Source organism: Clytia hemisphaerica, unplaced genomic scaffold, assembly GCF_902728285.1.
Source record: "Clytia hemisphaerica strain Z4C2 unplaced genomic scaffold, Clytia hemisphaerica genome assembly, whole genome shotgun sequence".
In the NCBI taxonomy this organism is placed as follows: Eukaryota; Metazoa; Cnidaria; class Hydrozoa; order Leptothecata; family Clytiidae; genus Clytia; species Clytia hemisphaerica.
In genome coordinates, this window is record NW_027104200.1 from 858301 (window position 1) to 884454 (window position 26154).

At 34.7% G+C, this 26154-nt stretch overlaps 4 protein-coding genes and 1 long non-coding RNA gene across 6 annotated transcripts in view; 3 read left to right on the plus strand and 2 right to left on the minus strand.

The window, feature by feature from the left end:
- Positions 1–25: 25 nt before the first annotated feature.
- Positions 26–5326, minus strand: LOC136815243 (peroxisomal membrane protein PMP34-like). 2 transcript variants are annotated; one of them, XM_067071690.1, is made up of 6 exons: positions 5170–5326; positions 2905–3024; positions 2431–2591; positions 1765–1863; positions 1445–1506; positions 26–616 (listed from the first exon to the last, which is right to left on the minus strand). In XM_067071690.1, the coding sequence occupies exons 1-6, from the start codon at positions 5315–5317 to the stop codon at positions 466–468; spliced, it is 741 nt and encodes a 246-aa protein (XP_066927791.1). In that variant the 5' UTR covers positions 5318–5326; the 3' UTR covers positions 26–465. The 2 variants fall into 2 exon arrangements, with proteins under 2 accessions (XP_066927791.1, XP_066927789.1); XM_067071688.1 differs by lacking the exon at positions 5170–5326 and adding an exon at positions 3298–3415 and having other exon boundaries at positions 29–616.
- A 583-nt stretch (positions 5327–5909) lies between these two features.
- LOC136815196 (uncharacterized) lies at positions 5910–6812 on the minus strand. Its single transcript, XR_010847689.1, has 3 exons — positions 6744–6812; positions 6486–6580; positions 5910–6209 (listed from the first exon to the last, which is right to left on the minus strand). It is a non-coding gene; the product is annotated as an uncharacterized lncRNA (long non-coding RNA).
- Positions 6813–6975: 163 nt separating this feature from the next.
- LOC136815271 (M protein, serotype 12-like) lies at positions 6976–20126 on the plus strand. Its single transcript, XM_067071713.1, has 6 exons — positions 6976–7707; positions 17701–17841; positions 17965–18012; positions 18449–18579; positions 18838–18989; positions 19748–20126. Exons 1-6 carry the CDS (start codon positions 6976–6978, stop codon positions 19849–19851), a joined length of 1308 nt encoding a protein of 435 aa, XP_066927814.1. The 3' UTR covers positions 19852–20126.
- Positions 20127–20237: 111 nt separating this feature from the next.
- On the plus strand, positions 20238–25577 carry LOC136815248 (bifunctional apoptosis regulator-like). Its single transcript, XM_067071691.1, has 8 exons — positions 20238–20491; positions 20971–21169; positions 21453–21606; positions 21793–21953; positions 22491–22658; positions 23286–23485; positions 23658–23819; positions 24724–25577. The coding sequence occupies exons 1-8, from the start codon at positions 20295–20297 to the stop codon at positions 24929–24931; spliced, it is 1449 nt and encodes a 482-aa protein (XP_066927792.1). The 5' UTR covers positions 20238–20294; the 3' UTR covers positions 24932–25577.
- A 292-nt stretch (positions 25578–25869) lies between these two features.
- LOC136815272 (von Willebrand factor A domain-containing protein 3A-like) overlaps positions 25870–26154 on the plus strand; it is a 50218-nt gene continuing 49933 nt past the window's right edge. Inside the window, exon 1 of the mRNA XM_067071715.1 lies at positions 25870–25961. The gene's annotated coding sequence lies outside the window, so the exon portion shown is untranslated. The remainder of the gene's footprint in view (positions 25962–26154) is intronic.

Consider the following 26154-nt stretch of genomic DNA (forward strand, 5'->3'; position numbering starts at 1 on the left):
CACTTTAATTTGTTATTTTGTTCAAAAAGTATTATTTCCCAAGAATTCCTCATTTTAATCGATAAATAAAATTCTAAAACAAAACAAAAAATATAATCTCGTTTGGTAAATTGTAATTTTTTATATAAAAATTTCTAAATTATCGAGTCTATTTGGAAGATCCATTTTTCAAGCAGTCCCATATGCAGTCTGAGTTTGATTTGAATAGTTTCTTTTGAGATTTATACAGGTATATTGTCTAATAGTCCAGTCAAATACCTCAATCGGCAATAAATCAGAGTAAATTAATTTGAATCATGGTATAATTTGAATCATGTTATCTAATGTAATGCATGGGTAGAAATCCAAAAATTTGATACCTACTAATGTTCAATGTATGTAAATGTTGTGCGGGCCTGAAATCATTTTCCCGCACGTGTTCTAAATCCATATTCCCAATCCGTCTCTATGGTGGTCCAAAAGGTATCAAGGCTTCTTTGATTTTTGGTGAACTTTGAAGACAGTATAAATCAAAGCCATAATTTTTTCGTATGACAAAAACATGAGAGATGCAGTGAGGACAGTTTGGTATAATTTCGATTCCATACCTTTGTATAAGCCGTTGAACCCAGATGTCCTGCAGCAAAAAAAGAAGAGAAAACAAGTGATACTTTTATGGACCTACCTGGTTATGCATTTAACACATTTATAATTGATATCTACGTGACGTGACCATTAAACAATCATTCAGAACACAAATAGTGACGATCTATTTAAATTAGTCGTTTGTTTCTTATAAAAAAACGTTTAGAAACCAAAATTTCATGCTCTTGAAATATTCTTTCATATTCAAGACTTCGTGAGCAAAAAAAAACATCTTGAGTAATTCGGCTAAGAACATTGATGTATGCTTATTAATAGTGATTCTTATAGATAAAGATGCGTTTTTTGAGCCGAAAAAATCTTCTTTTTACCAAAATCTGCTTGAGCCACCTTTTACATACTTTCATGCAAAAAATCAGAAAAAAACAATGATCCAATATATCACGAAGTCCAAAAAACCCGTTTTTTTGCCGTTTTTTGGCACAAATTTGGCCAAAAAAATTATTTTTCGAAAATCGGGCTCCGTCACATTTTGGCCACCACCATTTTGCACCTTTGTACCAAAAATCGAAAGATTCCTATGATTCAACCCTGAGAAAAGTTGCTAACAGACGAACGAACGAACGAACGAACGGACGGACGGACGAACGGACGAACGGACGAACGGACGAACGAACAAACACAGGTTAATTTATAGGACTTCCACCGGGGTAGGTCCAAAAATTCAAAATAATGAATAACATCCCAGAATTCGACGTGTCACGATGGGAGCTCGAGTTTGTCAGATTCTCGGAAAATATTGACAATGATACAGATTGCACACATTTCTTTATTAAAAATGCAGAATATAAAAAAGACTTACCTTAAAACCTCTTCCAATACACTTGACATTGATCCAGACCCGTCGTTACTTCTCCTTTTAGCCTACAAAAATCAAAGTAAGAAAAATAAATGAAGAGTTGTATGTACAGAATTTTCTGCCGATTCAACGTCTGGGTTTTACTGAATAATTAATTAAATCATCTCGAACCATCCCATTTTCACCTTTCATATTTTACCGAATTTTGGGCTTCATTCCCTAATGTACAAAGTTCCGTCCAAGGTGGGTTTTCAGGCCATTTTCCCTTGACTAATTAGCAGACAGGTCGAGTTTTCCAAAATGATAGACGAAGAGAAACTTACCCTCAAACGACATTGAATCAATTGTAAGGGGTAAGTGATGACGGTAGCCACTGCTTTCGCAAACCCACCAATAACGAATGATTCGAACGATGATAACGTCTGTGAAAGAAAGGAAAGCTTTGTTCTAGTCTTGACTCAACAATCATAGCTCCCTACATTATTTTTTCCAGTATTATTTTTGTTTCTTTTAACATAGTCTAGTACCTCTGGAGATACCACTTTATCTTACACGAATATTACAAGGCAAAAGTATTAACGACCTTGAAATTAACACGCAAAAATTAATACACGAATTTTATGCTTTTTCAAGGGACACCGCCAGGCTGGTTTTAATTAAGAGGATTTTTATTAACACTAAGTTTTTCAATTCGTGTTAATAAAATGACTAGTAATATTCGGGTAATAAGGTAGTTCCCAGCGGGGGAGGGACTATCATATCTATGTTAGTAGTGTTATGTAATATATGTTCGGTAATGCACTTGTCATTTTTTCAAATAAAGAAAAAATAAGGAAGATTGAAATGGAATGAAAGTTGGCAAGAATCCCTGTACAAGATAATGTGAGATGTAAAACCGACCACCGCAATTATATCTAATGTGGGACATCTTTGAAGAAACTTTCGCAAACAGTTGCTAAGGAGATAGAAATTTACAGAGAAGAACTTACAGCTGTTTTGCCTCGTGCTCCTCTAGCTTTCAACACAACTCTTTTCAAAGCTTCGTAAACCATAAAATGAATGGCCGGGTTTCCTGACAAAATAAATGACGCCTCAACGCCATTCCACAAGGCGTGTACGCCCTCCTCTTTTGCTATCTTTCTCATACCATCTGTAGAAAAATAAAAAATACGTTAATAATTAGACCACACTGGTAAATATGATGTGCAAAAAGAAACTAAAATCCATCTTACATATAATTACACTCTATAGTCATTTTATCAACACGAATTGAAATATTTCATGTCAATAAAAACCCCCTTAATCAAAACCAGTCGCTGTTTCTTTGAAAAAGCAGAAAAATTCGTGTTAATTTCAGATCGCGCAAATTTCAAGGCCGTCGAATACTTGCCTAGTAATATTTGTGTAATAAGGTAATCTGATAAGACGCCCAACAAAGATAAGAAGGTAATATCTAGAATTACCGATCAATCCGTTGAATTTTTTCTCAGGTTGTTCTCCTGCTTCGTCTTTCAATACGCCTTGCAACTTCAATCGAGTGTTTGTCACCCACAATGGAGTGGTCATCATAGCATTGATACAACCTAGCCAAGAAAGGGTCAGAGTTATCTCAAAGTTAAGGATCCAAGCAAACATGAGTTATAGCGTAAGGGAATCACATTTTACATACAGAAAAAGGCCCACACCATTTGAGTCTGACATTCCATTTCGTAATAGACTATTTAAAATTTAAATATTCTTTCTGTTTTCTGTTATTTCTGTTGAAAACGGATTCTTCTGTAAAAGTAACCGCTTGCAATTATTATACGACCCTCGAAACTTAATTTGGAATCGTTATAGCCGAATTTTCTACGAACCTGCTACGTAGCCTAGCACCAAATCCCTTCCAACAGATGCTTTCAGCCCGTTCGAGTTGGCAATCATTTTCATGCCATTGAACGAATAGAAGTAAACAAAGTTGGAGCAATACAAACTGGTCAACACGGGACCCAGTCCTCTATACAACGCTTCCCTGAGAAAAAGAATGAATTATTCTAAAAAAGAGGCTTGGAAATAATTCAGCTAGCAGAATAAAAATTTCGCATTCGAAAAAAAATTGGAGAATTTAGTTCAGGTGAAATCCTTTTTTTTTTTCACTTGCAGATAATTAGGGGTGGAAATGATTTTTTGGTTGAAAGTTGCAACAAGATCTAACTAAGAGAGTATGTGTCATCTTTTAGTTCAGAGTTAGGACATATGATATCACACCTAGGTTCTAAAGGTGACTCCAAAAGCTACAAACTCCAGTACTATGGGATTGATAGACCTGTCTCCTTTAACTTAAGTATTCTTGAAATATTAAAAAAAAAAATAACAAGTGATACTTTTATGGACCTACTTGGTTATGCGTTTAACACATATATAATTGATATCTACGTGAGCATGAACGTTAAACAATCATTCAGAACACAAATAGTGACGATTTATTAAAATTAGTCGTTTGTTTCTTACAAAAAAAACTTTTAGAAACCAAAATTTCATGCTCTTGAAATATTCTTTCATATTCAAGACTTCGTGAGCATAAAAAGACATCGATCTCATCAAAAAATTGAGTAATTTGGCTAAGAACATTGATGTATGCTTATTAATAGTGATTCTTATAGATAAAGATGCGTTTTTTTGAGCTGAAAAGTTTTTATACAAAAATCTGCTTGACCCATCTTTTACCCTACTTTCATGCAAAAATCATTCCAATTTTTCACACAAAGTCCAAAAAACCCGCTTTTTAAGCCGTTTTTGGGCCCAAATTTGCCCAAAAACATTTTTTTTTCTTTGAAAATCGGGCTCGTCACATTCGAGGGTTTATAGTTATGCATCTTGTGCAAAAAATCATAAAGAATAAAAGAGCCAATCTTGTAAAAAGCAAAGACATAAAGAAATTGAGTAATTTGACTAAGAACATTGATGTATGCTTATTAATAGTGATTCTTATAGATAAACATGCGTTTTTTAAGCCAAATAATTTTTTTGCAAAAATCTGCTAGAGCCATCTTTTACCTATGATTTTTACCTTCATGCAAAAAATCAAAAAAATTTAATGATCCAATTTTTCACAAAGCCCAAATTTGCCCAAAATTTTTTGTTTCGAAAATCGGGCTCCGTCACATTTTGGCCACCACCGTTTTGCACATTTGTACCAAAAATCAAATGCATTCCTATGATTCAATCTCGAGAAAAGCTGGTAACGAGGACGGGCGGACGGACGACGACAGAGGTGAATTTATAGGACCTCCACCCACCGGGGTAGGTTAAAAGATTTTTTCTTACACCCCTTCTTCATCAGCCAATTCTTCATAGCTTGAAGTGGACCCACTGCTTTCAATTTCTCATCCGCTGAATAAGTGGAAAGAAAGAAATTCATTACCATCATAGCTTAAGTTGTTGGGCCGAACGATTCTAACCAAGAATTCCTTCCGGAGCACCATTTTCTTTTTTTCCATCATAACTGTCCTCGTGCACATTAAACATTCTTTACAGACTATCATATCAGGAAATCAATACTTCTAGAAAATGATCACGAATCAGCATGTAAAAAGTCTTCAGTTTTCAGAATCAAAATTTTTTATCAATTCGTCAGTATCACACTGGAAAAGGGTCACCTAAATCTAAAAAGTTGCATGATATGTATTACACAATTCAAGTCGTTGCAGTGGTGCATATTCTAGATAATCATTCATCGATGAACATACCTTGGAATCTAGTTCTGACGATATCCAGTGGATAGAATGTGGACATTCCGACAACACTTCCTGTGGCTCCAGCAATGGCATGCACCAAATTGCTGTAGGAAAGCAAGTCTTCAAGAAGTCCATTCTGCCCTGACGCTGAGGAGGACATTGTGTTGTCTTTTATTTAGTACTGAGTTAAGGTTTTTTTTCACCTGGAAGAATAACAGAATGTCAATAAAGTCTCTCAGTGTTTACAAAGACGTTACACAGCCGTTAAGGTTGCGTGATCAAAACGAAGGTCTACTAGGACACTAGGTTTGCGTATACAATGGTCATTTATCGTATGGATGGGAAACTGTGAACAAAAAAAAAAATTTGAACATGCAAAGTTCCTTTTTGACATGCATAATATAAATTTATCGTAAAATCGCTTTCTCTCAGCTAAAAAACTATAAAAATTGCACACCATCACTAACACTCCGCACCAATATCCTAAATACATGAAAATATTATGATAATATAATTCTGTAAATCTAACTCTCATTGAACCTAGAGAACTTCTAAAGAGTTGTGAAAAATTGAAATTTAAAATAGCTACTGTAGAATACAATATATTAATTAAGAAAGTAAAAAATAAAATAGGAAATTATAATATTTTCTGACTAATATCAGTACTAATTTATATGCCTAAAGGATCAAAACAAAAAACTAAAACCTAAAGATACACCAAAATCATAACAAAAATATAGAATAAACGTCTTCAAGGGTATCAATCAGCGGGTCAGAAGTTTTGACTTAAAAATCAGTTTTCAAAGCCTTGATAAAAGGCCATAATTTGAAAAAGGCAGGATAGTGTCCGATGGAAGAGCCAAAAAGGGCACTTTTTGTAGTACTATATTCTCCTAAAAAGGCTGTTTTTTCATGTAGAGAAAAATCAATTTGAACAAAATCTATAATATAAAATGAAAACAGGAACAATTGATTAACCAAGAGCAACATCAAGTGACATCATGACGATGAATCCAAGCATTGTGCCCCAGGATGCATAGCGACCATTACCACTATGAGGAACAAAAATTAAATCATCTATAAATGATGAAGTATGAAATGAGGTCATAATGATCAATTTCAAGCGTTCTGTTAAGTTTCGTAAATGACAAGAAATTTTCGACGTCATGAAAATGAGATAATAGGGTTAGTATCGATTTGACATACATATGATGGGACAAATAACTTTTTAAGAGCTCACAACAAGAGAGAGGAAGTCCAGTGAAGGAAGATGCTGGGATTAGATAAACAAAAGTACAAGAAAATAAAACTGGGAAATGGTGTCTTACCACATGTTAGCTTCAGGGATGATGTCATCTACCACCACATATATCATTGCTCCTGCCGCAAACGCTAGAGCGTATGGAAGAATCGGCTCTGCTACCTGCATAATGAAACAACATTTTATGGTACCTCTAGCAGTTATAAAAAGTAATAAACACCAATTAAATAAAAACGAGTACTGAAATAATCGATTCTTGTCATAAAACAAATTATAAAACGTTTTTGCGATGAACTAGCACGGAATGAATTAAATACTTTCTTACCACCACAACTAAAGAACCTAGAACACCGAAGATGGGTTCCACCATTCCACTAAGTTGACCATACCTGAAAAGAGAAAAGGAAATATTTATTTTTTATTTGACGTCAAATAGTTAAGACATAAAAATGCAGCTTCACAAAAATAAAAACTTGCAATGGAAAATCTTATAAAAAACACTTAAAAAGCTGCTTTTTTCCAACAAATTCAACTACTACAACCAACTCGTTGACCAAATGGCATCGGCTGCATCATCCGTAAGGCCAAAACAATCTACTGCTTCTAAGAAAATCTTAATGAAAGAAGATATCATTATATGCACCGAAAATCGATGTGTTGATGACAGGGATTCAGATTCGCTAACCTGTGCAAAATGTAAGAGATCCATTCACTACAGATGTTGTATGCTTCCTGCATTCCATATTCAAACGCTCAAAGCCAACAGAACCCAGAAATACATTTGTATCAACTGCGTTGAAGTTGAACCCAAGCTGCTCGAACTGGTCCCCAAGAAGGAAAAGGCTCAACCATCGCTTCAAACGCAAAATGAAATTAAACGCCTTCGCAGAGAAATCGACGCATGCGAAGGAATTATAAAAAGTAGTCGTGACTTTGAGGATCACCTTAAGAAACAGCTTGAAGATAAGGACGCAGATCTCCAACTCTTGAAAAATGATTTGAAAGCTGACCCCGGCCTGCATACACTCGAGTTTGCTGAAAAGAAATTCGAACGAAAGCTTGACGAATTCAAGGACAGTATCCTGTCAACAATAAAGAACGAATGCCAACAAGCTATGAAATCGTATTCAGAAGCCACAAAATCTGGTCTCCCTCAACAACCGACGAGTGACACGAGCGGAATCAAACTTGCTATTAAACAAGCCAGAGACGAAGAGATCGCTCTTGAGATGGAGAAGAGGAGAAGAGCCACGAACATCATCGTTCACGGAATAAAAGAAGAAGAACAGGTATGCGATAATAGTGACAAAAATAATCATACTAGGGACTGTGAATGGGCTGATCAATTAATTAAGGATTTGCATGTTTCTTCTAAGATCAAAAAAATATTTAGAATAGGTAAGAAACCAAATCGTCCACTGTTAATTTGCCTCGATAGTGAAGATGATAAACTTAAGATCATGGGAAATCTCCCATCACTTAAAGGTAACGATACTTATAAAGGCATAAGTATCACAGAAGACCTATGTAGGTCCCAACGTGAAAAGTATAAAGAGCTATCACAACAGGCGAAAGACCTAAATGATGACCTAGAAACCGATGAATTTATTTATCGGGTTCGAGGATCGTCAAAAAACGGCTTCGACATAAAGAAGGTGTACAACAAAACACAAAAACGATACAACAACCCAATCAATCAATAAAACCGATCGATAACGATAACGACAGCTTGAATGAAAACCCACCTAACAAAAACGATTCAAAAAACACAACCACAACAATTAGTGAACTTACTATCATCTACACAAATGCAGACCAAATGACATCTAAGAAGAAAAATGAACTTTTAAAGCACGTCGCTACCGAACAACCTCATATAATTGCGATCACCGAAGTCAACACCAAACGGATCTCTGAGAGAAAAGATCAAGACTACTCAATTGAGAATTATTCTACACCATATAAAACTAACATAGGAATACAAAAAAGAGAGGAATCATCATTCTAGTCCACAAGTCTATTGATCACCTCATCCTACAAATACAAACGAAAGTTGAATTTGAAGAGACTTGTCTGTTAGAAATTGCAATGGAGAACAAAGACACCATGTTACTCGGATGTCTTTATAGAAGCCCGACAAAAACTGAAACAAATATCTTCGATGAAAATAACAAGAACATGAATAAGCTCATAAAAGATCTCTGCCTAAATCCGAAATACACTCATATATGTCTTATAGGTGACTTTAACTATAAGAAAATCGATTGGGTCCATTGGTCCTCACCTTGTGAAGAAGATAGCGACGAGGAGAAATTCCTTGATGCTTTAAGAGACTGTTTTTTATACCAACATGTCCTTGAGCCGACACGGCGACGAGGCACCGACAAACCATCAATACTCGATCTCATCCTTACAGGGGAAGAAAATCAAATTTCCGAGATAAAATACCTTGCCCCACTCCATCTCAGTGATCACAGTGTCCTCTCCTTTAAATTCTATGGCTATTTCACAATTAAAAATGAGCTTGATAGATATCAATACAGCAAAGCCAACTACCAGTTTATGAGATCTCATCTAAGCCATATCAATTGGTCTATCGAATTCATCCAAAATTCGATTGAATTAGATGTGAATGAGAGTTGGGACCTATTCCTAAAACAAATGATCGAGCTCCGAAACCTCTATGTGCCACTTACCCACAATAAGAACAACCTGTCAAATCAAAGAAGGAAAGGGAAGCATCCCTTAGATCCAAAAATTTGTCAGATAATTAAAGAGAAACGTAAGGCGCATAGAAAATGGATCATCTCACTTCAAAATGACGACACTGAGAGACGTAGAAGGGAGTACGTAAGATGGCGCAACGCCGCTAATAGTGCCCTGACTCGCTCCAAGAGAGAGTTCGAAAAAAAGATCAGCGAACAATCAAAAACAAATCCAAAAAGATTCTGGAAATATGTACGCAGCAATCTGAAAGCAAGAACGGGAATACATCCTCTCCTCGAAAACCCTAATAATGAAAATTCGATCAAATATGATGATAAAAGTAAAGCCAACATACTCCAGAGCCAATTCTGTAGTGTCTTTACACGTGAGCCACTTGAACAACTCCCTGAATTCCATTCCAGGACGGATAAAGAAGTAGAGATAAATATACTAACTGAAACTATTAAAAAGGAGCTCAAGGCGTTAAATCCAAACAAATCCATGGGGCCAGATGAACTTCACCCAAGGATGCTCAAGGAGCTCGCTGAATATATTGCAGAACCGCTCTTCCTTATAATGACAAAATCTCTCAACGAAAGTTGTCTCCCAAACGACTGGAAGCATGCTAATGTATCACCTGTTTACAAAAAAGGAAACAAAAATATAGCTGAAAACTACCGTCCGATTAGCCTGACATCCATTGTGTGTCGAATGATGGAAAAGATTCTTAAAACACATATTATGTCACATCTAGAGCAAGAGAAACTGCTTTCTAACAAGCAACATGGTTTTATCAATCGCCGATCAACAGTAACACAACTGCTAAACTATCTAGATGTGTGTACCGAAGACATTGCTAACGGCAAAGCTGTTGACGCAGTATACTTTGACTTTGCAAAGGCATTCGACTCAGTTCCCCACCAAAGGCTCTTAATCAAATTAGAAGCCTACGGAATAAGAAATAAGTTGCTTGAATGGATCAGATACTTCCTGAAGGATCGATTTCAGATAGTTAAAGTAAATGGAGCTGAATCCGAAAAACAATTAGTTCTTAGTGGAGTACCCCAAGGTAGTGTCCTAGGGCCTACCCTTTTTGTTCTATACATCAACGATTTACCAGATTCAATTAAATCACAACTCTTTCTATTTGCTGACGACACTAAACTTGTCAATAAAGTAGAATCAATTGAAGATGCACTTATAATCCAGGAGGACATCGATCGACTACAGCAGTGGTCAGATACGTGGCTTTTAAAATTTCATCCCGACAAATGTCATGTACTAACGTTAGGTAAGCCGAATATAATTAAACATGTACATCAATACACACTCGGAGGAAATTTACTGAAACATGTACAATTCGAAAAGGATCTCGGAGTTATCTTTGACCAAAATCTATCATTCGACCAACATATATCAAACCAAGTAAAAAAGGCAAACTCAATGGCTGGTCTAATTAGAAGAACCTTCACGTATCTCACTCCTGAATTATTCCGTAAACTTTACATAACATTTGTCAGGCCCCACCTAGAATATGCACAAGTCATTTGGTCACCAAAACTAAAAAAACACAAAAAACTTATAGAAGGTGTTCAGCGGCGCGCTACAAAAACGGTTGAAACATGTGGACGACTATGTTATGAAAGCAGACTACAAAGAATTGGAATCCCAAGTCTAAAATATAGGCGTGCGGTAAGTGATATGGTTGAGATCTTTAAACATTTAAATCACTATGAAAAATCGTGTGTTCCTAAGAAATTTAACCAACGAATAAGACCAATGAGAACACATAATTCTGAACTGGTAAGAATTTTCGGGAACGATGGTGTCCGTGGACCCCAGAGCAACTCCCTTTACTATCGGGGCATTCAACAGTGGAATAGCCTACCTGAAAAAGTAGTTAAATCATCTACAATACAAGAGTTTAAAGAAAACCTCGGTCTAGCTTGGAAAGAGAAAATGTTTGAGTATGATTGAAATTGTCACTATTGTTGCATATCTGTTTGAAGTTAACCTTTGTAATAAACCAAACCAATGTATGAGCGATTTATAGAGGCCCATGTGCTTGCACGGTGGCCTGGAAATCTGTAAAACATTATTATTATTTAATTCTTTTAATAGCAACAACAGTTGTTTCCTATCTACATTTCGAAATTTTAGACTGAAAGAAAATTAAGAATGAATTAATAATTCTTTCATTTGATTCTAATAGGCTTTTAGTTCCATCCTAAGCACAATAGAATTTTATAAAACAATTTTAAGCAACTGTTAAGCGTCTGTTAAGCGTCCAACAATAGGAGCACTCGCACATAACAAGAATTGCGACACTCAACACGCAGGCTATTGTTTTCTATTTGCACTACATAAAAGCTCGCAAATTATAATAGGCTTTTGACTTGTTTTAAATAGCTTGAGTGTCCCTATTATTTCGAGGCTACGAGTCGCCAATAAATATGTTTTCAATAGTGAAAGAAGCCGCTTGCGAGTCTCTGACACGCAAGGTACGCGTACGTGTAAAGACATGCGAAAGCCCCACTGTATTTTCAATAGTTTGAAACCACCTACTTTCGATTTTAACTGTCATAACAAACTGGAAAATCAGGCAAAATATTCTTTTGGAAATTATGAGCTCATTGACTGCTGTAACTAACTTTTTATGTTTATTTAGTGGAAAATGGTTTGTTTTATTGGTTGGAAATGTTATGTATTGCTTGTTTGTAGTTTAGTCAGTGTTTGAGGTAAGTTTCTGCCTCCTTATTCTTTAGTATGACGGTACATTAAGGGTGAGGACTGGAGGTTTGTCGGCCGTCATCGACCGTCACCGAAACCCAAGTTAAGGCTTCTGATAAGGCTGCAAAGAGTTTCAAAGTGTATATACTATGTTATTTATATTGCTTTCATGCTGGTTGATGATAGGAAAGTCATTTTAGCTGTTTTTAGTGATATTTCCCATAAAAATTACCTCAAGGGGCCTCTGCCTTACGTGCCTCTGATTTACGTGGAAATTTTCTCAAAAACCAAGGTTTTCTAAAAATGAATTCGGCCTTTTCTAGTAAAGGTATGATTGTGATTTTTTGGCTAGCAGTTGTAGTTATAATGGTGGAAACAATGAGCCAGAAAATTATGGTATCGCAAATGTTCTCCCCACTTTTTTTTTAACCGGAACTTAAAATTTTGAAAAATATGACAAATTGCGTTTTGAATTTTTTTCAACTCTAAGACAGAAGACTACTGTGTCACCATTGATAGAGGAAAATCCTTTATTTTAACATTTTTAGAAAGCAGGATAGTTGGGCTTTCTAGAATGGGCTTATTTTTTTGAATCGGTTTAGTAGATCAAAAGTTATGACGGAAAGCGTAAAACTGTCATTTTTCCCAAAAAGACAAGGCGTGCACGGGTGAAGTTCCCAAAGAGAAGGCGTGGTAAAGGTTAACCAATAAGATGGCTGACTTTGAAATAAAAACCAAGCAGATTATAAAAGAAGAAATAAAGCTAACGACAAATTACATAGAAAAATCATCAGAAAAAACATACGCTGAAATAACTAAGAAACACAAGGATAATATCAAATCAGCAGTGAGAGAACACCAACAAGAAAACAAGAATGAAGACAGAGACATCGAATCAAGAAAACGAAATATTATTATACATGGAATGGTGGAATTAGAGGTAGATAACAAAGAGGAACAACAGGAACAAGACAGAATAGATATTGAAGGTATACTAGGTAACATTGGCGTCCAAGATATCAAACCGTCCCACCATCATCGCATTGGACAAAATAGAAAAGGGCTACATTGGCGTCCAATCAAGTTGATCTTAAAAAGTATAGAGGAAAAAGAACGGATAATGCAAAATCTGCATAAGCTGAAACGATTCAATGAAATTGGTGGCTTTAGCATTACAGACGACTTCACCATCAACGAAAGAAAAATTATTAAAGATATGTGCCAAAAGGCGAATAAAATGAATTTAAAAAATGATGATTTCGTTTGGCATGTAAGAGGAAGCCCTAGAACAAACCTTCGCCTAGTTCGAAAACCTAGGACAAAGACCAAAACAACATCTTCTCTGCCCATATCTTCTGACGACTGGACGACAGATGAAGAAGTAGACAATATTTATAAATCTAAATTTCGTAGAGGTCGATAGACCTGTGAAATATAATTCTATGAATAATAATAATAATAATTTCTTGAAGACCCCACCTAATTTGGGATTTTAATACACATGGTACTAAAATGCTTTAAGGCTTTTATTGTAATACCACACCACTTCAGACCGGACTTGTCCGAATTTGGCCGATTTGGACAGGTCTAGATTAGCCTTTGTTTAGAGAAAAGTTTTAGAAACATGGCTCAGCAAAAATCGACCTAGATTGGCTCAGATCGGTCAACATCGGCCAAATTTGGCCAGGAACGGTCCAGACCGGTCCAGGCCTTTCCAGACCGGTCCATATCAGCCAAAAGTTCGGCTTTTAAGGATCGGCCCATTTTCAATGTGCTCCAAATCGCTTGCAGGGACACATATAAACACAATTTTGATCCCTTTAAACATTACGTATAATACCCTAAGGACATAAAACAATACAAAAGTCATTTCGAAATAAATACATAATACAAATATAAATGAATAAGACACTCAGACACAAAGATGAAGAGCAACACACAAAAGAGACGCTAAACGGAGGAGAGTGACACTAAAACTGATAATAAACTAATTTACAAACACAAAGAAATATATTCACAAATCAACTGCCAAAACGGCAGTAACAATCGGGTCTGGATTATGTTATCTGAATTCAGTTGAAATATATAATCAAAGTGATTGCAGCTCTTCCTGAAACTAAATCTTGAAATGTTTCTTCCAAAACTAGAAAATTGATTTTTATGGTGACTTGTGAAACTTTTGTTAAATCATCAAAAATACATTAAAAAAAATCTAACTACACCATTTTCTAATAGCTAGAAATCTTTAAAATCCTCTCTATCTGAATCCAAATTTATAAAAATAACACCATTTTTAGGGATGTCTCATATTTACCCCTTCATTTTACCTGCCCCGTAATTACTCCAGATAACTATAAAAGATAAACCAAATAAATGATGTTATCATTAGACAAATTTATGCTCTATATATAGTATTAGTTAAGTTATTCAATAGACCGTCCTGATCTCCTAAATGACTAATCAAATTTTAAAAAAAATTGTAAAAGTTTGATCAAGTTGGATCTCAATGGATTGCGGTTCGATCAGTTTGATAATAATCTAATTTACGTTCCAACTTTGTTTGACAAGTTCCACGACCCATGATTTGGCCCAAACGTACCTATGCGCAGGCCAAGTTTGGGACATATTCAGGACTTTTTTAAGTTCAAAATTGCCAAGTGGCCTGGAAAATATCAAGCCATACTGTGGGTCATCAAGTTCCTGCTGTTCCACTGAATAACAGTTTCTGTTTTCAAAGCCAAATTTGGAATGTAAATTGGAAAATTACTTCTGATAACAGATTACACACTTTCTCTGTATTCTACAGACTTTATTCCCACAGTCAGGGATATCTTTGCAATTGCATGGGGTGTGAATTTACAACAGAAATCTTCTTGTAGTTGTATATCATGATTTGAGCTTGAAAAATGTCAAGTTTTGTATTTGGTAATTTCAATGGGGACCAAAATGGTGACGTCAAAAAGAGTTTACTAAATTCTTGACTCATCTTCACAATCAAAATTGGTTCTTCTTTATTAACAGATTCTCTAGACAACTTTTCTATTCCAAACTCATTTCTTTTTTTAGAAAAAAATTAATATTTTTTCTACTGGTTCAAAAATCGTGCCATCAGGCTATTTAGAAAATTTAAACCTTGCTGACTTCAAATCATACCGGGTGCCTCAGAAAAAACTTTGGACGTTTGGCGAGCCACTGAGGCCGAACAAAGTCTTGTTTAGACTCGAAACCACTTTTATTAGAAAGAGGACATGCTAACTTAAATTTTGCGGTATAACTTTTTAAGTTTGGTCAAGTAGTTGTCAAGTTATAAGCTTTTGAAGTCAAAATTCACTTTTCGAAAAGTGTAAAAAACACGTAAAAAAAGGTGTATTAAATTTATGCAAATAATGAAAAAATAGCTCAGTATTTGACTTATTTAACGACTTTTACGACATAATTAATTGTTAAAATACTTTTAAAAGCAGTTTTCGTTTACAACATAGTCAGTTTTTAGTAAATAGTCAGTTTTTAGAAATATTTGAAAAAAATTCTTATCGAAAACGCTTAAAAATGCTTAATTTAATACCCTTTTATTACGTGTTTTTCACACTTTTCGAAAAGTGAATTTTAACTTCAAAAGCTTATAACTTGACAACTACTTGACCAAACTTAATAAGTTATACCGCAAAATTTAAGTTAGACTATCCTCTTTCTAATAAAAATGGTTTTGAGTTCAAAAAAGACTTTGCTTGGCCTCAGTGGCTCGCCAAACGTCCAAAGATTTTTCTGAGGCACCCGGTACTTTTCTTAGAAAAAAAATTACAGCACTGTGAAGTTGGTCAATTTTGCTGTCTTTCAGTGTCTTTTTTGGTCTTTTGGCCTACTAAAAATCTTCATTTTTGGACCTACCTGGAGGTCCTATAAATTAACCTTTGTCCGTCCGTCTGTCCGTCTGTCCGTCCGTCCGTCAGTTAGTTACCAGCTTTTCTCGAGATGAGCTCATTAGTTTTTTCTAATTTTTTGCACAATGATGCAAAATGGCAATGCCCAAAATGTGACGGAGCCCAATTTTAGAAAAAAAAATTTTTCCGGCCGAAAATGGCGGAACTATGCCGGAAAAACTGGTTTTTCGGCATTTTCTCGAGATTTCATCATTAGTTTTTTCTGATTTTTTGCTCAAAGATGCGTATTAACAATGCCCAAAAAATGGCCTAGTTCGATTCTTGAGAAAAAATTTTTTCCGACCGAAAATGCCAGAAATATGCCAGAAATAGCCGTTTTTCTGGATTTTCATTGGACTTTTTCCATATAATTGGTTGTTTTTTCATTCAAAAACATTATTAATAGCAATGCCCACCATCAAGCATGTTTCAATTTTCACTAAAATTGATTTTTGAAACCGGAACTATTTAAAAATTGCCGGAACAGCCTATTTTCGCCGGAAAGACAGTATTTCTTGAATTTCTCGAGCTGTACTTTATATTTTTTTATGAAATTTTGCACACTGATGCAATAATGACAATACCTAAAATGTGACAGAGCCCGATTGTCGAAAAACATTTTTTTCCGGCCGAAAATGCCGGAAATATGTCGGAAAAATCGGTTTTTTGACATTTTCTCGAATTTTCATTTTTAGTTTTTTCTGATTTTTTGCAGAAAGATGCGTATTCGCAATGCTCAAAACATGGCCAAGTTCGATTTTTGAGAAAAAAAATTTTCCTGTTGAAAATGCTGGAAATCGCCGTTTTTGCAGATTTTCATTGGATTTTTTCCTTATATTTCTATGTTTTTCACACAAAAACATTATTGATAACAATGCTCACCACCAAGCATGTTTCAATTGTCAATGAAACTGATTTTTGCAACCAGAACTTCCTATTTATTTTTTCCCTACAACCCTTCCCTCTCCCCCCATTAACAATCAATGATGAATTTATTGCGTTGTGTATTTTCGGTAAACGCTATATTTTCTGACTGATTTTTTTCATTTTTCTTTTCGCATTGCTATCTAACTTTCATCATCATGTAGGTCCATTCAGCATGTTGCTTGTTTCATCTTCATATTACTCCTTCATTTTTCAACTTTTTAAAAATCTTTTATCATTTAGATTATTTTCCTTGGAAATATCTGTCCAACAATGTAAATGTATAACTTCCTAAAAAGCATGAATGGGTGCTGAGAAAAGGTCAAAAACCAAAGAGTCCACAATACTTTTGAGACTTAAGTTTTACATAGGTTCAGCCCCCCCTTACTTTTTTTTGGGGGGGGGGCTAAGAAATAGTTTGGCCTTTAAAGAGCCTGGGGGCTAAAATTACCAAAATATTTTGGGGGACCTAGATTGTTGGGGGGAGCCTAGATGATCTGACTGAGACTCTGGCGGCTGTTCAGCTAAATTCAAAAGATCTCTTATCCTACTATTAAATCAAATAATAAAAAGCAAAAGATTTGTAAACATAAATATTAAAACATAAATTTAGTTTTCATTTATCAGTACTGTACTCGCATATATTTTTTATTGACTTCTCTCTACGGGGACGAGAGAACGATGTTTTTGTTTTGGTTTTGGTTTATATTGGGACCTGAACTCTTAGGGGACTTAGGACAAGGCATTTTTTTGGGGGGAGCTAAATTGTTGGGGGGACCTTACTTTGTTGGGGGGAGCTAGAAACCTGGCTGAAGCTATAAAAGCTTTTTCTCTCCTAGATTCTTTACTGCCAGATGTGGTATGATTATAAATAATGATAATAGGATACAAGTCAGCAACCTTTCAAATTTTTTCAAATACTTTAGTTATGAAGATGGCCTACTTTACAAATAAAGTACTACTACTCGTGCTATACATCTCTCAAGTTACCCTCCTCAAAAGCTTACCAATCTAAGGAGTGATAGGTCTTTTTTATTTTATTTCTGTTATATTACAGGACGTGGAAAGAACTACAAGGGGCGAACTCGCCATTTCACCTCAGCAGAAGAAATTGATCGCCAGATGAACGATGACAAATGGAGGGTGAGTGTTATGAAGCAATATGATATGAAAAAAATAAAATTTGTATTTTATTTAGATACTAAAGTTTATTTATCATTTTTTCATACATAAAAATTATTTACTTTACTTTCCTGTTCATTTTAGAAAACAAGAGAAGAAGCTGAAGATTCTGAAGAATCTGATTCTGACGAGGTTTGAGATGGAAAAAAATTCATATTTTCTTTTTATTATTATTTCTAATTTGATGCTTTGCGTGTTTTTAAAAAGTGAATTTGTGTCAGCATGAAAATTTGGAAGGCTTGCTTCTTTCTGTGTTGGTAGGGTTGCTTTCTGTCTGATAACGAATCTCAACTTGAAGCTGTGGTACATTCAGTTAGGCGCTGTGTTAAAGGTATAGCGGCCATTGACTTGCTGTTGCTACACAGGTAGCTGAAGTTTGATTCCCACTCGCTGGAGATCACTTGGCAAGTGAATGAACCTTTACCTGACAGGGCGCTCATTGAAAGTCACTGTAGTTGTGAAAATGGGCATCAGAGCCCCCTACAACTCAACCAATAGAATAGAAATAGATTTAAACAAAGATCATAACTAACTGATAAATTTTTTTTCTGTAATATTATTTTTATAGGAAGAGGGGGGTAAGAAAGGAGGTGTCATTGACATTGCAAATCCTAATCGAGTTCAAAATAAAATGAAGAAAGTTACAGAGCTTGAGGATGGAGATCAATCTGGAAAACCAGAATTGACCAGAAGGGAAAGGTATAATTTTTTGTAAAAATACACGTGGTTCTTTTTGTTTTATTATTATTATTGTCTTTATATAATCATAGCATTATGATAAAATTTTCTGATTCATGATTTATTATGATGTTGTTTCCTTTTTGATAGCATTTACAATGGGGTTGTATTTTCTATTCTATACTTTTTATGATTGTTGTGGTTGGTTTTACCAATTATTTTTAGTTTTCAATATGTTACATTACTAGGGCTATTTTCATCTTCAATGTATTTTTCTAGGGAAGCAATAGAAAAAGAACAAGCCAGACAGAAGTATGAAAAATTACATGCTGAAGGCAAGACAGACGAAGCCAGAGCTGATTTAGCACGGTTAGCAATCGTCAAGAAGCAACGAGAAGAAGCTGCTAAGAAAAAGGATCAAGAAAAGAAAGGTTATTATAATAACACTACTGAAACCACTTTTGATGAGATTTTTTTTTTCTTGCTGCTTTCCATTGTACTGTTTGGCTCTGCTCTCGATTTTAAAAGAAATTGTCAGGAAGAATGATTGACATTAGGCGAGACCAATTTAATTTGTTGTTCTACGGGCCCGACCGACCCTATTTTTGCTAAATTCAAAAAAATAATAATATTGAATTTCCAATACAATATATTTTACACACTAGTTGTTTGTAAGAATCAAATTTGAATAAAGCTGAAAATTAATTCAAGAAATTGAAAAATTTAGAAAATCAAGCATTCCGTACACTAAGATTTTATCATGATCTTAATCAAAGATTAAAAAAATGAATTTTTGAACCAGATGTTTTTTGGAAAACATTTTCGGTACTTTAACAACCCTGATAAATGAAAAATTTATTTTTATTTTACCGACCGACCGACCCATATTTTGCTAACGATCTGCCCGTAGAACAACAAATTAAATTGGTCTCACCTTATTGACACAATGTTCTTCCGACCAAGGCACAAAAGAGAAAATTCTTCTCTAATCTTTACCATATACATCAGGTTAAAAAAGGATTCTTATCTCATTTAGGAGATGGGGTTCAATTTCAAAACATAATTTTCTGGTTGTTTCTGATGTGAATTTTTTTTCTGGCAAGAGATTTGATTAAGCTGTAGAATAAAGCAACACAATATCTATCAAATCTCATTCTCCCTCTAACTCCATCATCATATCACTTTTTAGATAAAGAGGCTAAACTAGTTGAAGCTGAAAAAGCAAGAAAAGCTGCAATGGAAGCACAAGCTAGTGCTCCTAAACCTGGTGGTCGAAAGAGAGGGAAACGGTGATCTTGTGAAAAGTCATCTTGGAAAGTCATGTCAACGAAAGAATTTGCCCGGAACACTCCCAGCTGAACAGACAGAGCTTCAAAATGGTGAATGGTTTCATCTTAAATACTCGTCGATTGATCAAAGTTCACAGGGGAATGTTGAGGAGTGCAAATATTTTTTCTATGAAAGAATTCAATTTTGGTTTTGGAAATAGAGATCAAGTTTTTTTCTCTAATGCAATTTAATTAATATTATTTAAATAATAGTGTTACTTAAAATACTTGGAAAAGATATTTTTTGTACATGTGTTTTTTTTTTTGAATTTCCTGATTTCTGCTCAAAACCTGAACTTACTTTTGAATAAGTTTTTTTGAAACCTTCTACAAAATTTCATATTTTTTTCCAGTTAAAAGAATTGAAAAAAGTAAATAAAGTAAAAAAGATTGAAATTACAACACTAAATGGAAGATTCAGAATTGCTCGAAGATTTGAAATGTGGGATTTGCTTGGAGTTACTGGTGGACCCAACTTCATTATCTTGTGGACACACAGTTTGCCGCTATTGTCTTGCTCAATGGTGGGTTAAATCCAGGAAGCGTATCTGTCCTCAATGTCGCCAGCAATGGTCAGGATTTCCAAAAGTTAATGTTACACTAAGGTGTGTCAATTATTTCGTGAAATATTGCTTGTGAACTGTTTTAAGTGTCTCTTTGAGTCGTTGAGAAATTTTGATGTTCAGCCTTGCTTTTCCGCTGTTCTCCCAGTGACGACACTTATGTGTTAATGTATACATTATATGGTTAAGTCCCAAAGTATCAGTAATCCTGTCAACTTTTCTGACATTAACTGAATGTTGATAATTGACAGGCAACTGGAGAACTAATTTTGATCTACCTTATTACAGCAAAATAAGTAGACACATGATTGGCGGCCTTGAAATTAGCATGCAAAAAATTTTATTTGCTTTTTCAAGGACACCACTGCTGGTTTTCATTAAAAGAGTTTTAATTAACACAAAATTTCTTAATTCACGTTAATTCCTTGTCTATTATTTTTGTGTAATAAGTTATTTATAAAAAGCTGAGTAGGCAATGTAATAGAACATGCATTAGTTTAAGTCTTTTGATTGCCTTTTAGAAATACCATCGTATCTCTATACAAATCACAGTCCAAGGAAAAACTAGACTCACTGAAAAGTGATCCTACATATGATGATATAATGAATAAGTTTGAATTGTTGGGAAATGTTGAAAATAGAAACTCCAGGAATAATAACAGCAGATTCTCGTGGACTGGATTTTGCATATTGTTTGCAATAGCAGTTGGCCTTGTTGTGGTTAGTGAACAAGCTAATGGCTTATTTTACTAATTAATTTATCACTTGATAGAAAAACCCCTATTGAAGCTCCCTTTCAAAATTCTTTGAATCCGTACTTTAACTCTCCAGACAGCTTTTTTAAAAAGGATTTTGAGATTTTTCTGTTCTCTATACAAATCAGTATATTTTTAATCAAGAATGATGTTAATGTGAAATTTGAATTAATATTCTCGGTATAATTGATAATCTTCACTTACTTTGTATTTTTGCCAATCTTTTTGATACAACTTTGTTTATTCAGATTGTTTCTCTTGGCTTCAAAAACATGGGTGGGTTGTCCAAAGAAAGTTTGAAATCAAAAGCTCTTGAACATTGGACTGTGCATGATGTTGGCTTTTGGGTTGGAACTCTTGGTGATTGGGCTTCTGTTTATCAAAATAATTTTGTTAATGCAGGTAGTTAAATTGCTTTTATTTCACATAAGGACATTGGTTTGATACCCTACTTTCCTTTGGGTCACATATCATTATTTACCAGCCTTGTTTGTCCCTCTTTTAATAACTTATCAGATAATAAAAGTTTAGACACCCTTCCCAATAATCTGGTCAGTTCAATACAGATTTCAAAGTTGTATTTTACAGGCATCAATGGAGACCTTTTGGGATTATTTTCAAACCATGCAGAATTGGAGGATCCAAAAATTAACATGACTGTCAAAATACATCAAACCAAATTCCTGAACGAATTGAAAATTCTAAAGGAAACATTACCTGCTTCCTCTTTTGATATTTGGAGCTACAAGGTGAGAGTATGACCATTTTTGGCAAACAACTTTAAACACCTAGAGAAATCACCAGCTTTAAGGCTTGTCTCAACTTGCGCGCGCTGCGATCGCACTTTTTCGAGCAAAGCACGCTATTGGTCAAAAGAAAAACAAAGCAATTCCATTAGCGCGATCTAACGTAACGGTTGAAAAAAGTTGAAATGTGTTCAACTTTTTTTCGAGTACGCGCTACATTTTTATAACATAATCCTTTTTCCAAGCAAAAAGGATTGAAGCCAAAAAGTGTGATTGCAGCGCGCGCAGGTGGATACCGGCCTTTATACTCAGAATATACTCATACGAAAAAATTCCTTCGTTTCATCAATTTTTTGCTTCTGAAATATATTGTGCAATGAAATGATTAAAGTCACTTTCTTGGAAAGAAATGATAAGATTTACTCTGATTAGTAGTTGAAGTTTATCACTATCAGCTCACTAACTCACATCTTTAATCTTCTCATGCTTAATCTTATTGTATCAAAAAAAAACTTACTATGATTTTTCACCTTGTTGTAGGAACGGAAGAATGAAATGGCAATGTTTATAATGCTTGGTGTGCGAGAATTTCCACGTGCAACTGTTGTATATTTATACCTGTTCAACTATTGGGATACTTTCCTACCCTTTTTTTCTGCATGTGTTAAACACGAGGAAGACTATACTACTAAACAACTCATCGATTTGGTAAGTGCAACGTAAGAACAAACTATATAAGAACATATCTCTTTAATAGCCAAAATATTAAGAACAAGTTAAGAATATTTTAAGACTTTGTGGACTCTTAAACACTCGATTGGTGCTTCTTTTTTGACAGCCTTTTTCTTCATGGATTTTTCCACTTACCCTTTTTACTTATCGAACATTGAGTACCATTTTTGAAGCATTAATTGGGATTGAATCCACAACACTGTGCACCAATGAAGTATAATCCCGAAGAGCTAGAATCAAATCTTTAACCTTTCTCAGGCAAGAAAAAGTGAAGCCTTTAAAAATATGCGCCGTATTTTTGATGACGGATTGAATCTAACGATTCCTTTGTTTTCGAGTGTTATTATTTTCGAAATTTATGTGTAAGTTTTAGTTTCAATCTGTCGTTTTTGTAAAAAAAAATAGACAGACCGCGCTAGACCGCGCAACTTTGTTTCGATTTGGTTGGCTTCAAATCCTACCAAGGAGATTCGATTCTAGCTCTTTGGGATTATACTTCATTGCTGTGCACCTCCTGCCTTTAAGATTTCTGCCTTATTCCTTCAAGCTAAGAAGTTACCTCTTTTTGTACGCACTAAAAAAGTTGTCTTTTTAATATTAAAGGATGAGAACCCAACTGTAAACCAATGGTTGGAGTTTATACCTTGGCTCATTATTGCGCCTTATGGTTTGATCGCCAAATTTGCATACAACTTTTTAGAGCAACACTATTGGACCTCACGAGTGGTCATCATGCATGCTTTCTTTATGACTCTAACTGAATTTGCAAAGTATCCTGGTATTGTTTCATCACGTGATGCAAGGTTTGATTATTTTACCCATTGTTGGTGTCCCTTTAGAGAACACACAATAAAAGCCTTTTTATAATATTGACTGGAGGCTCAAGGAATGCAGATTTTTTGTTGTGACTTTTGTGATTTTAAGACAGTATTTTATAATAAGAAATATTTTAATTTTATCTTCATTTTATTTCAGACGGGTGCACATCAAAGCGTTGAAATACTTTGGTTTCGTCCTCATCTCATCATTTTTCTTCAAAATCTTCTGGTCTTTCATTCCAATGTTCATTGCTGATTGTATCTTCTACTGGATGTTGTATGTCAGCCCATTTGATGCTGCTAATAGGCTCATAAAAAGGTATTGCTGTAACTCGGTCTAATGTCGACATCCCTCTTCTAATCCCGACACTCTTCTTTAGAGATAGGAATAGTAGAAAGATCGGAATCCACTTATGGGAACTATATTTCTTTGCTTAGCGACCGGAGAGGAAAAAATCTTTTGTCTATCAGTGATTCTGACCTTACTATTGTTCCCATCTCTAAAACTGGGTGTCAGAATTAGAAGAGGGATGTTGACAGTAGACTAGGCTGCACGCATCCCCTCTGATATGATTTGATATAGGGGATGCGTATCGTCTAAGATATTACTGTCCCAGCTTACCCCCGTCTTTTCTTTTCTCTTTTTTGATTATGTGTCACATCTGTACAACGACTTCTCTTTTTCTTTGTTTAATGAATGAAAATTTATAATTATGAAAGCAATAACACAATGACGTCATTTTTCTCTTTCTGTGATTGGATGTAACAAAATTATGTAAATTTATGCAACTTTCGGTTACCCCAAATTTGAGGTAACTCTCGGACGAGAATTTCATACACGTTACGCATCCCCTATAACAAAATAAATTCTGGGGATGCGTGCAGCCTAACAGTAGACTAACTTACGATAGTGGTCACAAAGTATCTGTGGTCAGGTAGCTCATTTGGTAAAGCATTCGCCTTGCAACCCAAGGGTTGTGTTGTACATCATGCTCATTTATACATGCGCATAAATGCGAGTTTAGACTCCCCTGTTTGTTTGGTTAGAAATTTAAATAACGTTTTTTTGTTTCTGTTAATATTATTGTTGTTGTTCTCTGTTGAAAATGACCACTACTGGGAGCTTTTCTTTTGCTGCTTTATAAACCTACTGACTTCTTCAGAGTATGTATAAACTCGTAACGTATTATCGTACATTGTAATGTTTTTATTTTAATCAAAAGGATGTTCAGAGCACGAAGAGTTGAAGATCATGCAGCAAGTGATGAGCAGGTGGTGGATGATACAGGAACTGAAGTTCATCAACACCAACACCAACACCATCACCAACAACAACAACAACAACAACAACAACAACAACAACAACAACAACAAGCTGGCGGTAGTCGTGGATGGCATTTCAATTTCCACTGGAGCTCCCATGATCATTAAAAGTCTTTAGACTTATAACTTGATGTTATAAAAACACCACAGAAAGGCATTGGTTCCTTTCCCGTTTCTTGCCCATAACACGTCGAAACAATGTTGCCTGTCTTTGTAGCTAATATTACGTGTCTTGTTTTAAAAAATTCATAACTTTGGACTTTTTTTCGCATAATACAACCTCAGGGTCTTGCTTGTTAATTTTCTTCAGCCTATAAATATGGTTTTTTATTTCATTATCTGGCACGAAGACGAAGGTTTGATTGCAACACTTCACACCATTATCCATTGTTTTCAAGTTTAGTATTTTTTAACCGCGGTTTTGTAACAAGATGTTTATGGGAGCGCAAACAGTCCTGATAGCCCTTAATTCATTTCGACCTCGATACCACCTATATGTGGTATTTGGTTCTTTATGAGATGGACCAAAATTTTTAACGACATAATTTTTAATTAGTTGTTAGATCACCAAAAAACGAAATTATAATTGGAATAGATTAAATTTTATTATTGTAATATTTGAAAGAGTCTTTTATTTTTTATTAAAAAATTAGACTGATTATTTTACCTCTTATTTACATAGATGATACACTGTAAGATATTTATATGTAATTTTAAATGTTTCTTGAAAAGAAAATTTTATTTCTCTCTGCTTTGGGGACTCTTCTCTCTTTTCTACCTATCATAAAAAAGAATTGTTTGATCCAGTACGTATCATAAGGTTTTGAACATTGAGTTTTAAGCCTAAAAACTAGAGGTGAATATTCAACTTTTCTAACGGATAATTGATTCAAAGTAGCACTTTTTTCAAATTCCAGTGGTAAATATTACTGCAAATCCAGCGTTTGTAAATCTCTTACAAATGAGATTCAACTCTAACCTTTAGATAATATCTTATTCTTGTTGAACCTCTTTCAATTCTCTCTTTTTTATCAATTTACAGTATTTCTGTCTATTTTCAGGGAGAAAAAATATAAAAGAATATCACGATAGTAAAATGGTTATGTACAGACGTAGATGCATTACAAGTTGCCACAATGTAAGTGGTTAACTGACTCGTGGGAAGCTTGTTGGTGCTTCTTAAATGTAAGTATTTTATGCAATTGGATTCTTCAAATTTTTGATAAAAATATTTATTTTGTTTTGAAAACAATATATGTATTGGCATGTACGACGAACGAAATTTTAGTTATATATTCTTTGAAAATTTGAGTTTCTGTATTCTTTTTTTT

What these genes read in the sequence shown, in the direction of transcription:
- LOC136815243 (XM_067071690.1), bottom strand. Translation starts at nt 5,317, where the DNA reads ATGTCCTCCTCAGCGTCAGGGCAGAATGGACTTCTTGAAGACTTGCTT. An exon ending in AAAATTCAACGGATTGATCG is followed by an intron (nt 2,592 to 2,904) that starts GTAATTCTAGAT and finishes ATTTTTCTACAG; the next exon opens with ATGGTATGAGAAAGATAGCA. An exon ending in GTATTGGAAGAGGTTTTAAG is followed by an intron (nt 617 to 1,444) that starts GTAAGTCTTTTT and finishes TTTTTGCTGCAG; the next exon opens with GACATCTGGGTTCAACGGCT.
- LOC136815248 (XM_067071691.1), top strand. Translation starts at nt 20,295, where the DNA reads ATGGAAGATTCAGAATTGCTCGAAGATTTGAAATGTGGGATTTGCTTG. An exon ending in AAATAATTTTGTTAATGCAG is followed by an intron (nt 21,607 to 21,792) that starts GTAGTTAAATTG and finishes TGTATTTTACAG; the next exon opens with GCATCAATGGAGACCTTTTG. An exon ending in CTAAACAACTCATCGATTTG is followed by an intron (nt 22,659 to 23,285) that starts GTAAGTGCAACG and finishes TTAATATTAAAG; the next exon opens with GATGAGAACCCAACTGTAAA.
- LOC136815271 (XM_067071713.1), top strand. Translation starts at nt 6,976, where the DNA reads ATGGCATCGGCTGCATCATCCGTAAGGCCAAAACAATCTACTGCTTCT. An exon ending in GAATAAAAGAAGAAGAACAG is followed by an intron (nt 7,708 to 17,700) that starts GTATGCGATAAT and finishes CCTCCTCAAAAG; the next exon opens with CTTACCAATCTAAGGAGTGA. An exon ending in AAGAATCTGATTCTGACGAG is followed by an intron (nt 18,013 to 18,448) that starts GTTTGAGATGGA and finishes TTATTTTTATAG; the next exon opens with GAAGAGGGGGGTAAGAAAGG.